This window comes from Stylophora pistillata, chromosome 8 (genome assembly GCF_964205215.1).
Source record: "Stylophora pistillata chromosome 8, jaStyPist1.2, whole genome shotgun sequence".
NCBI lineage: Eukaryota > Metazoa > Cnidaria > Anthozoa > Scleractinia > Pocilloporidae > Stylophora > Stylophora pistillata.
This window is the reverse complement of record NC_142526.1, coordinates 920,319-935,794: the sequence shown is the minus strand read 5'-3', so window position 1 is coordinate 935,794 and position 15,476 is coordinate 920,319. Positions and strand designations below refer to the sequence as shown.

General features: G+C 37.9%; 3 protein-coding genes across 4 annotated transcripts in view; 2 read left to right on the top strand and 1 right to left on the bottom strand.

Moving 5' to 3' along the window:
* Positions 1-62: 62 nt before the first annotated feature.
* Positions 63-15,476, top strand: part of LOC111346033 (nucleolar complex protein 2 homolog) — an 18,751-nt gene continuing 3,337 nt past the window's right edge. The window contains exons 1-13 of one of the 2 annotated variants that reach the window (XM_088730306.1): positions 63-116; positions 198-338; positions 492-741; positions 1,333-1,464; positions 2,225-2,351; positions 2,760-2,850; positions 3,208-3,283; positions 3,400-3,510; positions 4,299-4,412; positions 5,033-5,221; positions 5,453-5,592; positions 6,628-6,739; positions 7,475-7,588. In XM_088730306.1, the coding sequence (XP_088586432.1) occupies positions 100-116; positions 198-338; positions 492-741; positions 1,333-1,464; positions 2,225-2,351; positions 2,760-2,850; positions 3,208-3,283; positions 3,400-3,510; positions 4,299-4,412; positions 5,033-5,221; positions 5,453-5,592; positions 6,628-6,739; positions 7,475-7,588 (1,614 nt within the window). In that variant the 5' untranslated portion in view covers positions 63-99. Of the gene's footprint in view, positions 123-197; positions 339-491; positions 742-1,332; positions 1,465-2,224; positions 2,352-2,759; positions 2,851-3,207; positions 3,284-3,399; positions 3,511-4,298; positions 4,413-5,032; positions 5,222-5,452; positions 5,593-6,627; positions 6,740-7,474; positions 7,589-15,476 lie in introns of both variants that reach the window. The other variant, XM_088730307.1, reaches the window with a different exon arrangement.
* On the top strand, positions 8,389-14,170 carry LOC148724376 (adenosine receptor A3-like). The gene has a single exon (XM_088730310.1). The coding sequence runs from the start codon at positions 9,519-9,521 to the stop codon at positions 10,509-10,511; it is 993 nt and encodes a 330-aa protein (XP_088586436.1). The 5' UTR covers positions 8,389-9,518; the 3' UTR covers positions 10,512-14,170.
* On the bottom strand, positions 14,223-15,253 carry LOC148724375 (adenosine receptor A3-like). Its single transcript, XM_088730311.1, has one exon. The coding sequence runs from the start codon at positions 15,186-15,188 to the stop codon at positions 14,223-14,225; it is 966 nt and encodes a 321-aa protein (XP_088586437.1). The 5' UTR covers positions 15,189-15,253.

Below are 15,476 nucleotides of genomic sequence, written 5' to 3'. Positions count from 1 at the left end.
TGGCAGCAGTATATGTAGTAATATTTTCTGCTGGTCATATAATACAACATGGAGTGTACATACTTCCGTTACAACAGCACACGTGGCTCGAATCACAACATGGCGGACGCTAAGCGGTGAGGGTAACTTGAACTTTATTTGCGTCATTTAGAGAAAGATTAACTTCTGAGATCTAAACGATGGCCCATTTTTTATAGGAGATTGTGCGATATGGACGCGGAAGAATTTATGATGCATGGCTTAGATTCAGACCTCAGTGACGAAGAAAGCTTGGAGAACATTACTTCAAGTTCTCCTCTTGAAAAAGTTCCTCAAAATGGTGCTCGTTTACCCAAAAAGTAATCGTTGGATGTGTTTTACTTTTTAAACTGTAGATATAAAATATAAACATCAGGCTCACGCGATACTTTTATGAGAGGATGTTTCATCCATTATGAAGATAACAGGGACTTAATCATTTACACGCTTACTTTATACTGAAATCTTAACAGAAAATCTAAAAGTGCTGACCACAAGAAACAGTTGGAGAAGTTACAAGAAAAGGATCCTGAGTTCTACAAATTTTTGAAAGAAAATGATAAGGAGTTGTTGGAATTTAATGACTCAGACACTGGCTCAGAAATGGATGAAGGAGATAATGATGGCGATGACTACAATTATGATGATGATGACCACAACTCTGATTATGAGGATGATGACAAAACTGAAGAAGAGAGTGATGATTACGAAGAAAAGAGTGAAGTAGGGGAACTCTAGGAAAGAGTATCATATAACCCCTTACATTAATTTTGCATTCCACTTCTTTGTCATTCATGACAAAACTTTAAAAACAAAGTGTACTAGTCTGAATGCATAATTAATGTATGGGGTTATATGGTACTCTTGCCGAACTCTTTGTTGTTATTGTCACTGTATGTCTAAATGCTTTTTTTAATGGACTTTGCGAAAGTTGCTTCAACTCCAAAATGGTTAAATATATGCTTACATCCAGATTAATGTGACAGGGATATACCACATGTACTGCTTAGAGATATTTTTTGATTATGGTGTAATTCTTGTTGCAAAAAGAATTAAATAGCCTAGGTAACCTTGACCATCCACACATGCACACACACACACACACACACACACACACACACACACACACACACGCACACACACACACATGCACACACACACATGCACACACACACAAGATAATCTTAGTCTCAGCTCTTTGAGATCCTGCTCTATTAAGTAAGGTGTATCAGTGTTAATTTTGAAATACATTAACAAGCCTAACCTACTTAAGTCAGATAGGGAGTTCACATAATTTTATTTTGACCCTTGCAGACTGAAACAAAGAGAGATGAATCTGGTAATGAAGAAAACAATTACCTGGATGGAAATGAAGAAAAAGATGCAGCAGATGAAGGCCAAAAAGTTACTTTGGACATGATCAAAGGGTGGCGAACAGGATTGGAGGTGCTTTTGCTTAATGTATCTGTGGTTAACCATGTACACCTGGCTGCGTTGTTCAAAGAGGGGATAACGTTATCCAACGGATAAATCGCTATCCAGCGGATAAGTGTTACAAAAACGTACTGCGCTATCCACCAGATAGAGATTTATCCAGTGTATAGCGCTATCCGCCCTTCGATCAACCAGGGCCTAAACATTAGTATTCACACATTCTACAAACTGTTCTCTTTCCATTTCCTATGGCAGTGAGAAGGGAAAATTTTTGGCAATAGAGCGTTCCTTAAATTGGTGATCATTTCCTTTATCCTTAAGACTTTTATATTTGATGCCAGGGTGTTACTGTAAAGAGAATTTAGAAGCTACAGTAGCTTCTATTAGAGGTTTAAGGGTTAACTTTACCTAATTCTCTCTTTGTTCAGTTCCTATAGTACGCATTGAATCACTGATAAAAACCACTGATAACATGCAATTTTACCAGAAAGAGACCTATGTTGATTAACTTCTAGCAAAGTGTTTGGTATTACATAATGTACTGGCTTTCCATAATCAAATTCAACCTCTATCCAAAGATATGACAAAAAAAATGAAATGTGATGTTCAGCAAGAAGTCAATAAAAATGATCAGAAGGTGACCAATCTCTTACTGTGAACTCAATAAACTTGTAAATGTTTTTGTAGATGAATTGATTTATCAATGAAGAGTGAATTTTAGCTAAATCTGCTGTGGTTGGTGTTTTAATGAACTCCTGTTACTTGCTTTTAGAAAAATTCACTTCATGCTCTGAAAAAAGCTCTGCAAGCATTCCGTTCTGCTGTTCAAGGGGCTCTTGGTACTGTTGATGACAACAAAATACAGACACCCTTGAAATTCAAAGTAGAAGGAGATACAGGTACTAAGTTTTTTTATAACATCTCATGATTTTTTGAAGAGGCAAAGGGCTTAGGTCTACCAACCTACATGTAGTGACTCATAACTGTCAAAGCTTACCTGTATCTTGATATTCTTGTCACGTAGAACAAAAGTCTCTATTCCTTGAGGGGATTTCAGTACAAAATAGGGGGCCCTTAAACAGTTTTTCAAGTTTTCTATGATAGTTTTGTTGGTCATTAGTATACTCTTGGGTAGAGAGAGGGACTGTGATGAAATTGTCTCTCCCAAGAACACAGAACTGTTGCCTAAAAATGGCTTTAAGTCCAACCTCTCAGTCATCTGCCTAATCCTGCTGGCCATTTGTTGGTCAGGTCAGAGTGTAAATTCAATTTGGTCATGTATGTATTTTTATTGATTTCTTTTTCAGTGTTTAATGCTATTGTTCAGCTATGTTTGAAACATGCTTACTCAGTGTTGTTTCACTTTGTTGGAGGGACACACAATAGACATGGAAAGAGGTTTGTAAAGAGCTGAAGCAGTAGATATACCCAGAATATAACATTTCAGATTTTTCATCCTCCATTCTAGTTTATTCAAGTTGGAAGCTAGTCTTTAGATGAGGGAATTTGTCCACCATCTATCTGTCTGTCCGTCTAATAGTCAGTGTATCAAACTTTTAGTCAGTCAGCTTGCCATCCTGCCAGTCAGTGAGTCAGTTAGTGAGCAAGCGAGCAAATGAGTTGGTCAGTCATTCAGTTAGTAGATCAGTCAGTCAGCCAGTCCCTTTGTTAAATAGTAAGTCAGTCAGTCTATAGCTTACTGACTAACTCATTCCAAGATAGATAAATCACTTCCATCTGGTTTTTACACTGCAGAGTTCTGCCCTCTTCACACACAAGGTGGTCCCACGTGAAAACACCTCTAAAACATTACCTTAGTGATGTTCTACAAGTAAGTAACCTTATCCTCCAATGATATTCTAGATAATCATGTTTGAGTCTTCTCAGTTCTCAACAATTTCTTGTTTTTGTTTTTGTTTTTGTTTTTTTTTATTATTATTTCGATAGTTGCTGCGGACCCTCACAGAGCCATCCATGTTGTGCGTAATTCTGCGCCATGCACAACAGTTAACACCGTATTATGCCTGTTTTCCCAAAGTGGCCAAGGCATTTATAAAGGTAATACTGCAGTCATGGCAAGGCAAATTATTGTCTCCAGAGTTATAACAGTTATCATAATTAAATCAGTCATGCAAGGGCATAACATTTGTCATGAGCGCCACTTGTTTTGTGTGAGATCTTCATTACAACGTACACTATATTGTAAGAAATAGACAACTTTTTTGAGAGACATGTTTCGGCATACTTATGCCATCTTCAATCAATGAGTAACAGAACGTGAGTAATTATATAACAGACAAGTAGATGAATAAAATATTTACAGTATGATGTAATACAAAAGCGGGTACTAATTACAACGTGACACCAAACATCAAAGGTGTGAACTAAAACGCTAGAAAAGTGTTATAATGCTTTAATTGTTTGTTAAGTTCAGGTTTGATCTTATTTATATAAAAAGCTTCTTTGAGTTTTAAATCAATTGAGTTGTTAGCAGAATCCCGAATACTAAAGCAAGAAAGGGAATATTTGTTCTCCGTGACACTCCTTGACACTCAGATAGAAGGTTCAGCTAAACTGAAGACTGTTTACGACGCGGCTTATGTGAAACAGCCGCAAAACTATGTTAAAATGACCGGCCCTTTAAGTTTTGACTTTTCAACATCAATCAGCTGCAGTGGCCATAGCTTTTAGAAAGTTGATTGTGTGTGGCATTTGGGCGGCATACGGGAATTTGGATTACAACTCTAACCGTGTTATCGGGGATAAGCTTTCAAGAGCGTACTGAAGCAAAACCAACATTGATGTGGAAACTTAATTCAAAACTGCTCAAAAATGTTTTATTTCAGCGTCTTGTTAGGATGTGGAGTGGTGGTGAAGAACACGTCAGAGTCCTCGCTTTTCTTGGAATCAGAAATGTTTCCACCATGATGCCTTTTTCACTCCTGGAGTTTACTGTTAAGGTGTGTCTTTTACTGATTAGGTCACTTGTGCTTAAAAGTTTTGATTTTAATCACAGACATTAGGGATGCGGTAGATAAGACCTTTGCGAAAAATATTGTTGACGCGGAATTTAAAGCATGATCACTATATAAAAACGGAAAGGTTACGAAATGCTCCTTCCGTAAGAACTGTTTCCGTTTTAGCTTGATCTAATCGTAAACCGACTGAATCGCGACAATTTGAAACGGACGATGTTTCTTTGAGAAAGCCAATCGGGTATCAAGTCTGACCGCACAAATGAATTTTCTGCACAGTTTGAAATCTGAGGGGTTGGTTTTCAAAATCGTATGGGGTTTTTTTTTTGTACTTAAGCTTCGGAGACCATTGCGTGAGATCAATTACGAAAACAGAAATCCCTCACAGGATTCTTTTTGGTCGGTATCATTGTGTTTACGCTCCATTTCATAAACTGAAGGCCTGGAGCATGCTAAGATCTACGGTATTCCTTAATTCAAACTATGGGCTGTAAATTTTTTTTAATGCCTTCGTTTGAAGCTGAAAAGTAATGATAGAGGATTATTATGGTTCTTCCCCAAAACGTTTTTCGTCTGATGCCAGGTTCCTCACTTTACTCTTTCAGCAACTGTATATGAATTTTGTGAAGAATGCAAAATTTATGTCGCCCAAGACCAAGCCCGTCATCACGTTTATGCAGAATTCGCTTGTGGAGATATTTAGTTTGGATGAACATCTTTGCTATCAGTATGGATTTGTGTACATCAGGCAGCTTGCTATTCATCTCAGGAATGCCATTCTGCAGAAAAAGAAGGTACGGAATTATGTTTTCCTTCCTCAGAATCTCTAAGCTTTTTTTTGATAACCCTCAATTTGGTGATGTTGAAGTTTTCCTCAGCAAAAGCTACAGTAATATTAAGGATTAAGCAGACGAGCTGCCATACCAATTTTACTGTGCAATTCGTGTTTTTGCAATATTTCTGTTCCACCGCTTACATGCCCTTTAAAACCCAGTCTTTATTTTTTGTTTATATTTATCTCGTAGGATTCATACCAGTCAGTGTATAATTGGCAATATGTTCACTGTCTTCATCTTTGGTGTCGTGTTCTAAGCGAAGTGAAGAGCAGTGGAGTACTCGAACCACTTATTTATCCTTTAGTACAAACAGTCATTGGAGCAATCAAGTAAGCAGCTGAGTCAGAAATATATATTTTGTTCCTCCTTCGTGTTGGTTGTAGTCTTCGCCATCGATGTCTTCATTGCTCGATCGCTGCGCAAATATTAAACATTTTGGCCTGCTACTGCGTAAATAGACTGTCAAGACGACATCGAATTTACCTGATTTACATTTCATTCAGATCAACGCGATACAGAGCAGAATCTACAGCGCTGTACAAGTATTTCCTAAAGTTGAGCGGTTGGCATATGTTTTCGGAAGAGTTAACTAGTATCTGCCGCTAACATCTTACATCTTAATTATAGCTAAACCGTAAGACGCTCTTCACTGATGATCGCTTTAGACTAGTGTCAGATTACCACTTTTTGGACCCCAGTGTCCGATTTTAGACACTAGTGTCTGGTTTTGACACTAGTGTCCAATTTTAGACGCTAGTATCCGATGTTTTCTTGGACACTAGTGTCAAACTTTAAAGACAAGTGTCCAATTTTAGACACTAGCATTTGTATTAAGACACTATTGTTCCAATTTGGACAGTGTTGTCTGGTTTTAGACGCTAGTGTCCGATTTTAGTTACTCGTGTCCGTTATCTGGAGTTCTGAAAGAAATAAATTTATCGTGGCATTGTAACAGATAGCTAAACCGTAAGACGCTCTTCACTGATGACCGCTCTAGACTAGTGTCAGATTACCACTTTTTGGACCCCAGTGTCCGATTTTAGACACTAGTGTCTGGTTTTGACACTAGTGTCTGGTTTTGACACTAGTGTCCAATTTTAGACGCTAGTATCCGATGTTTTCTTGGACACTAGTGTCAAACTTTAAAGACAAGTGTCCAATTTTAGACACTAGCATTTGTATTAAGACACTATTGTTCCAATTTGGACAGTGTTGTCTGGTTTTAGACGCTAGTGTCCGATTTTAGTTACTCGTGTCCGTTATCTGGAGTTCTGAAAGAAAGAAATTTATCGTGGCATTGTAACAGATACTGGTCACCAGTGACTTAAGCATCAGTATTTTATATATATTCTGTTCTTTTGTAGACTCATTCCTGCGGCAAGGTTTTATCCTCTGAGATTTCACTGTGTTCGTTCTTTGAACCTTCTATCACAGGCCACAGATACTTACATACCAGTTGCACCATTTTTGTTAGAGGTAAGTCTAAGCTTACATAGGGTCGCGTTGCATTTGTGTAATCAGCGGACGTAACGTAAAGGCTGCACAAAAAATGGAAGAGAAAAAAAGGAAAGAGTGAAAAAGGAAAAAAAAAGAAAGAAGAAAAGGAACTGTCAAGCAAGCTCAAAATGGCAGAGAAAGCCATGAACTTGTACTTGGTAGAAATCCTTCAAATTTTTAGTAGCCAAGCGTAATTTTGGCGTGTGAGTGCTCAATCTTGCCCTAGTGAAAATTGTAGCTTCCATGTTTGGTTTTTAGGGCAGGGGAAGGCTGGGGACTAGGGGAGAGAAATAAGTTTATACCAAGGGGGTGAACGGTAGTCATAAGGAAGGGGAGGGGTGGGGAAATATTTTCTATTGCTACTAAAACGAAATTGTTAGGCCACAGGGAACTCGCTACAACCGCTAATGTTTTGATTATCACCTTTCCGAAAACTCAGTTGAATATTTAAAATGTTGTCGCAGATTTTTTGTCTCACCCCAACCCTTCACAACGTAATTCTCCACTCTTTTTTCTTTAAATTTCCGTGTTTTTGACAATTGTTTGACAGTCGGAACTTTCTTAAAATGGTGATCATTTCCTTTGTTCTGGTGACCTATACATTTGATTCGAGGGGGGTGCTGTAAGGAGAAACTAAAAGCCAGACAGCAGTAGCGGTTAATGTGGTAATTACACTAAAGTAACCACTTTTTTTTTTTTTTTGGTTTGTATCAGATCTTGGAGTCAGTCGAATTGAACAAGAAAGTCAAAATGTCTACAGCAAAGCCAACAGAGTTTTCTTGTATACTGAAGGTTTCTAAACAGCAGTTGGGGACCAAGCCTTATCAGGTACTGTTAGACAAGTCTAATCTCACCTCAGACTGTCAGTACTTCAACTTCAACTTTACTTTATTTAGCACTCAAGTTTTAGTTACAATATTGACATAAAAAAAAAAACCAGGAAACGATACATATGTAAAAAATTAAAGGTAACATTGTTCCATAGTTCGTGCATGGCTGCACCCCTTTGACACTGTCTCTTCGTCGTGAAGAAATCTAAAGTCGTCAATTACAATCTGTTTCATCGTCTTCGTCCTGAGCCAAACCTTTTGTTTGTTGCTGTCACGTTCAAGCTAAAGGTGGTTTTACTCCAGCAAAACTTCGATAAATTATCGAAACGTCACGAAGTAAACATTGTACCTCCCATCTCTCCCATAGTGGGCTGACTCTGTTGGAGAAATAATAATCATGTAATGTGATTCGTTGGATAAGATCATGAAGATCATGTGACACTCTCTAGGGAATTACACGTGCTCTCCTATCGCATCATCTAACTATTAACCTCGCAGTTTCGTTGTTCGTTCTTTTGTCGCTGTTGTAACCTTTCGGATCGGAGTAAAGATGAATTTCTTAATAGACTCCTCAGCTCACCAACACTTTGCAGCAAAGAACAGCATTTTTCGCTAGAGGGAAAACCAGCCTTTATACGTCACGTTTTGTTAAAAGAGAGGCCCTTTCATCTATATACCTGTTTGTCGCATAAAGTGAACAGGAGTTTCTTCTGCTCCAGTCCTCTGAGATCGAAGTCCACTCCAGTGCAGATAGCCCCCAGGATTTTGACAGGTTTCCGTGACACTTCGTTGGTAATGATATTCTTCTGGGTTCGTAATGATATTCTTCTGGGTTCGTAATGATATTCTTCTGGGTTCGTAATAAAAAAAAAAACAAACAAAAACAAATAGTTGGAAAAAGAAATAGTTGGAAAAAGAAATAGTGAACCAGACACAAGATTGGACATAAAGTATTTATTAAAGGTCAGGACTAGAGCTCTGCTTTATACGATTCGAACTGGACACTGTCGTACTGTTAGCTTTCATTTAATTCTGTTGAAGGAAAATCGATAAGCCACCTCCAATACTTAATTGGCCATGATTCAGCCTTCAAAATAACGGCCGATTTACGATATCATTTGCTTTTTCTGGTACCATTTAGAAGGATCGTATGTTTATTAAGGTTAGCCGAGTTGATAAAAGATGAAAATTTAGTTAAAAACAGAACGCTTTTCAGAAGCGTTGTTCCTTATGTTATACGTGTCACAGAAATTATTTCCTTATTAAAAACAAAACCTCATTAAAATTAACTTTCAACGCACTTTAAAACACGCGTACTACAAAACTAGTTTCGTCCACAGACCTCTTCAGTTGTATGCGATGTTTCGTTTCGTTTAAAAGAGCAGGATTCTGCAAGATCAGGATTCTGTAACTTTAAGCAGGAGAAGCGATTTTTGCGAGCATCTACGGCCGTGCTCGCGAGTTTTGAATTTTCTTCATCGATATTTAATATTTTTGCTTTCTTTTACTAATTTCGGTAACGTTCTGACTTGGAATTCAAGTGGGAAAGAGTTCCATATAACCCCTTACGTTAAATTATACATTCATTTCATAAAGACTAAATATAAAGGTTTCTTTGCAACACTCTATGCATAATTAATGTATGGGGTTATATGGAACTCTTGCCTTCAAGTGTATGGAATTATGCTCTGTGAGTTATCCAGTTATGTCTCCGATGAAAGAGAGTATGAAGCAGCCTTCCCAAGATCAAGGTAGTTCCCAGAGTTTCACAGGAGGCCTTTCCGGACATTTCTAAAGCTAATATCACACTCGGTACTTTTTCGTCTTGAAACAGAGGCGCCGTCGATGAAAATGACGCGCTAAGTTCGTTAATTAAGGTCTGATAAAATTCAGCTTTAAAGTTTGTTCCAACAAGACTGTTTAAAAGGATGACTGCAACCACATTTGACAACACAGCAACAAGTTCTGCACCAACTTCTGGTTTAAACATTTACGCTCAGCTGAGCCCTACATTTTATCTGTGCCTCGTCATTTACGATGCAATTATCGCTCTGGCGACTACTCTGGGAAATTTTCTCCTGCTCGTAGTAATCTACCGCGATCCTTTCCGTTGCTTGAGAACTCCGACAACATTTCTGATCGCAAATCTCGGGGTGGCCGATTTCTTTGTTGGAGCTTTTGGGGGGTTCGGTCGTACGGTAGAAATGTATTTCCTCTACAAAGGACACCAAGAGCCACCTTATCTTAATATCTTCCAATATTTAATAGGAGCACTGGCCATGTTTGCGGCAGTTTGTTCCATAATGGCAATGTCTTGGGATCGTTTTGTGGCAGTAACAGACCACGTCAACTACAAAAACAGAATAACAGTGAAAAAAGTGAAGTTGTACATCCTACTGATTTGGCTAAGTGCGTTATTTTTGGCAGTTTTACCCGCCGTAGGTGTCAGAAAACTCGAATTTCTCCTTGCCTACTGTTACTCGCATATATTTGTGCCTGGAATCATTTTAACAGCCGCTTATGTTGTGGTTTTCAAGACGGTATCTAATAAGCTTGGACAGTTCAAACTGCAACTCGTAGTTGGTACAGAAAACCCGCCGACTGAAACGCCCAGAAATTTCCATCGCGAGAGAAAGCTGGTTTTTGCCATCTTTCTTGTTTTAGTGACATTTTATATGTGTTTTGTCCCGTTCTTTGTGAAAGTGCATGTCTGGTATTTCTGTTCACAGTGCGATAGCGCTCCCGCGTTTTTAAGATATCACTTCATATCGAATGATATTTTCTCCCTGTCCGCAGTTATCGACCCTTTAATCTATGCCTGCCGATTGCAAAGTTTCCGAAAAACGTTTTTAAGAGTGCTGGGTTTCAGAAGAAATGCTATTAATGAGCACGCACAGGCAACACAAAGTGTTGCTTTGTAGGCTTTTATTCTGCAGAGAAAAAATCTGCACAAAGGTGATTAACAGTCTTTTATTTCACTGCTATTCAAATCGCATATGTAGTACATCGATTTTCGTGTTGTTTGCTTAATATATGAAACAAAGTAGCTTTAATTTAACACGGTTTGCATCTCATATTTTTCCTCGTCTTCTTCATTTTGCGAGTTTTCGAAGTTCAGTGATAAGTTTTATATCTCTTCTGTTTTTCTTTTTCGTGGGGAAGATTTGCTAAAGTAATATTCAGACGAAATTATCGAAAGTTCATTGAAGTGAGAGACTGTTTTAACACAGAGAAACCTTAGCTTTTGAGAGGATCGTAAGAAAAGAAAATTAGCATATCAGTATGAATATTTACTGTCAAAAACATGATAGACGAACGATATTTAATCAGTCGCCTTCGCTTTTGTTTGTTGTAAACTCTTTGATTGTTCACAGATTTTATTAGTCAACCTTTCGTATCTTAAATGTTTTTCACCTCAATTGGTAAATATGCTTTCAGGTACTTCCTTTTCCCGTGATGAACAATTTTTTTGGTCAATAATTTGGCAATCGTTTCGATAAGACTGACGAATTCCCCAGAAAATAAAGAGTTTCCAGGGTAATACCGAGTAGAGATTTCCTACAAGGAATCAATATCCTAGCAATTATTAAGAACTACCTCCAAGATATAATTTACCAAAACACAATAATTCCCACAAACTAGTAAATATCGAAGAACAGTTGTCATTAGTTTACAGGTATGGGGTAGAATGGGTAAAAAAAAAAAAAAATGAAAGGAAATAATTCAGTATATCTTAACATGAAGGGCTTTTATAGGATAACTTAGCTAAAATCTTTAGTGATAAAAACGAGCGATAGAAAATATATACGACGTTTCGACTGCTCCACGATCATTTTCAAGTTTCAAGTTAGAGTTCATGCCTAAATTTCCGCATTTATACGGTTTCTGATTCAATGGAACGGAGGTAAAAGCTAAGTATTTACATATAAACAATAGAGCTAAATTGTACTTTTATATCTTCTTTGTCCTTGTATATTTATTATGTATATCTTTTCCTTAGCTGGGTGGTCTGTCTGAGCATGGGATCTTTGACTCTTTCATGGACTATCCCTATGGCATTCTTTTTCCTTTTTTTTTTCCTCTTTATTTTGTACTATATTGCCATTGAAATTGTTAAATTAAAAATTAACTAATAACAAAGTGCAAAAATGAAGTGTAAATAAGCGGTGAAAAAGATAAAAATTAATTAATATGAAGTGTTAAGCAAACAGCTTCGCGCGAATAGAATTGCTCTGTTTGTTCAGTTTTGGCTTAAGGTCCCGAATAAAAAAACATTTCGAAAATCAAACAATCGAACCTGTTTGAGCATTTCCTCAGGACCCTAAAGTTATTTGCGATTTCACATGGTTCGATTCCATGTTCTCTTACATGGTTGCCGATTACCGATCGTTTATGTTCCTCCACACGTTGCTGTAGTTGTCGGCTTGTAAAGCCGACATAATCTGTATCACACAGATCACACTTAAGGAGATATACAACGTTTTGCTGGTTGTCAATTGGAGATTTAAGTTCCTTAGCTTTAAGCTCATCTTTGATCTTGCGGCTTCAGTGTAAAGACAGGATGTACTTCGGTATTTATCTTCCGACTAAGATCACTAACTTGTTCGCGTAGTTTGTTTGCTGATCTCTGATCCTTGAAGGGCAGGGGTACCGTAACGAGAATTTCACCTGCTTGTTGCGGGGAACGCGTGCTCTCCATCACCTTCATTTCAAAAAAAGACCTGATGGTGTTTTTAGCTAAAATTATTTGGTTAAACGCTTTTGTCGGCGTTTTTCCGATCAAAAGAGATTCTGACAAGTTTACCAACGGTAGGTTTACCGACATAATGGCTTGTAAAAGTTCAGTAAAAACTGATGAAAAATAATTACAAAAGGGAAAAAGAATCCTCATAAACGAAGTGTTATTAAATTGTGCCTTTGTCCGAAACTAACTACAGCATCTTAATAATTTTATATGGAATAGCTCTGCTTAAGGACAACGATAGGAGACCCAGGATTGAGGCGAAGGACTCCGTTGGAGTCTCGTTACCATGTGTAAGCCAAATGGAAAAGGTGTCAATCAAGCGGTCACAGCGATTGTAATCGCTAGCTTAAACAAAAGCCCATTTCCGAATTGCCTTTGGCCTCTTTTTCAAAGTGAGTCCTGGTGCTCACTCTTTCATAGGACTATAAGTTTTCATTGACGTGCAAATTATCTTTGTCAAACGAATGGTTGAACACCGGACCCCGTTTTGAAAAAGAGGCCAAAGGTAATTTGGAAATGGCCTATTTTAGTGGTGCATGTTTTGGGAAACTTAAAGAGATACTGCAATGCTTCTTGGGATTGCTGATCGCTGCGATCACCCATTGATAAAACCTGATATCCATTTGATCGTAAAACAGGTGCAATTGTTACCTTTTTTTTTTTGGACAATGTTTCGCTACGTTTATAGTAGCTGACATTTCCATACGATCGCTTGGGCCACTGGTTACGATTTTTTTTTTCGCATGTAATCTTCACCCGTCGCGGCTTACCTTACTTAATATTCGTTTGTTTTGAAATTCTCCTCTAGATTGTGTTAAATCTTTCTTGGTGACCTGGTTTCCTAGCCACAACACTGCGATTTCGCTGAAAAACAAATTACTTTTCTTCTCAGGAATCACGTATTGTTGCTAAGTTTTGCGACAGCATTTTACCAACCAAATGTGGTTTTTATGCACAAGTCTTGCTTGCGTGCGCTTCTTGAATCTTGCCTAAATATGTGGAATTGTTTACGAAGCCTTGCTTGTCCAAGTCTTTGTCATCTATTAATTTTGTGTTTCAATCCAGAACCGGATTGTTTAACATAATATGGGAGATGTCCATATTAGCCCCTCGTCAGTGGAAATGATTTTACTAATTATTATTTTTAACCTTAATTGCTATCGCCTGAGTGCAAATATGACCGACTCCAGAGATAGGAAATTAATGTCAAGGACATTTATGAACGGGCTGGAAAAACTCTTTATACCAGGTCAATAAATAAGATCTGTCAGCAAACTGACCTTTCAGCAAATACACCTGATATAAGTCGTTTAATTGAAGTTTTGATCACGGGCAATTTTAACACTGCTTTGTATAGGTCGTGAAATAAAAAACCTCTTTTTCCACTAATCCCATTTCTGAACGCTCAAATATACGGAGTTCTTTCACAAAGAATGGAAGGTCATGCATTTGTCAACTTTAAAACTTATTGCTTGAGCATATAACTCGTATTAAAATGAGAAAAAATTATCATACAGTATGAACAGATATTGGTTTTGCGCAATCATTTTAAAAAGTAAAAGAGCGCAAAGTAATTATTTCGTGAGACTTTTGACATGAAGAAAATATTTTCAGTTGCGTGTATTTATATATAAATTTCTATGTAGTTCAAAAGCTCTTTTTTTAATGTAAAACTTAATCTTAAAACCTCATAGAAAGGTTTGGAGATCAACATTTTACCAGGACTCAGATTTGTGTTTTGCGCTATATTCTTGACGAAGTCTGTTTTTTTTTTCATTTTTGTTATATTTTTTCAAGTTTGCAATAAAGGATTTGTGATATTACGTGATATTATAACGTTTCCTTTCTCTTTCTTTCAACACACGATCCACGGAAATCTGTTTTCTTCTCAAACAGGTCGTTCATCTTCGATGCTTTGTCCAAAGCCCAACACTGTAAGGAACGTTTTACGAAAGCTTTGCAGTCGCCAGGCATAGATAAAAGGATTTACTAGCGAAGAGAGTGATAAGATATCATTTGATATGAAGTGATATGTTATAAAAGCAGCGGAGGTTTCGCACCGTGAACAGAAAAACCACAAGTGTACTTTGACAACATACGGAAAAAAACAAGTGTAAAAAACAACTAACACAAGAAAGATGGCTAACACCAGCTTTTTCTCTCGATAGAAATTTCTCCGCGTTTCGTTTGTCGGGTTTTCTGCACAAACTCGCCGGTTAAAATGTGGAAGTTTTTGAGATAACGTCCTGAAAACCACAACGTAGGCCACTGTTAAGACGATTGCAGGAAAAAACACATGCGAATAAGTGTACGCGTAAAGGAAAGTTATTTTTCTGACACCAGCGGCGGGTAAAACTGCTAAAAATAACGCATTTAGCCAAATCAATAGGATGTACAACTTCACTTTTTTCACTGTTATTCTGTTCTTGTAGTTAACGTGGTCTGTTACTGCTACAAAGCGATCCCAAGACATTGCCATTATTGAACAAACTGCCGCAAACATGGCCAGTGCACCTATTAAATATTGGAAGATATTAAGATAAGGTGGCTCTTGGTGTCCTTTGTAGAGGAAATACATTTCTACCGTACGACCGAATCCCATGAAAGCTCCAACAAAGAAATCGGCCACCCCGAGATTTGCGATCAGAAAAGTTGTCGGAGTTCTCAAGCAACGGAATGGATCGCGGTAGATTACAACGAGCAGGAGAAAATTTCCCAGAGTAGTCGCCAGAGCGATAATCGCATCATAAATGACGAGGCACAGATAAAATGTAGGGCTCAGCTGAGCGTAAATGTTTAAACCAGAAGTTGGTGAAGAACTTGAAGTTGCGTTGATAAATGAGGATGCGTTCATCGTTACAACACCAAGTTCGGCTGGATCGTCCGCTATGGAGGTGTTACGTGTCTTTCTCAAGAGCAATTCTCTCGACACTTTAAGTGAATCAGATTTGACCATGTCACTTTTGGTCAAGTGAGTCACTTTTACCTCCCAGTATCACGTGATCGCGGACCAATGGTGTCAACGTCTTCCCGTACACTGCGCATGCGTATTCAGGTCAGGCTGGAAGGGTCATGACGTCGGGCCAAATATGTTCCGCTTCGGCCCTCCCACTTAATAATTAAATACATATGGATCAACCCG

Bases quoted from the DNA above. Each gene is read 5' to 3' on its own strand.
- LOC148724376 (XM_088730310.1), top strand. From the start codon at position 9,519: ATGACTGCAACCACATTTGACAACACAGCAACAAGTTCTGCACCAACT.
- LOC148724375 (XM_088730311.1), bottom strand. From the start codon at position 15,188: ATGAACGCATCCTCATTTATCAACGCAACTTCAAGTTCTTCACCAACT.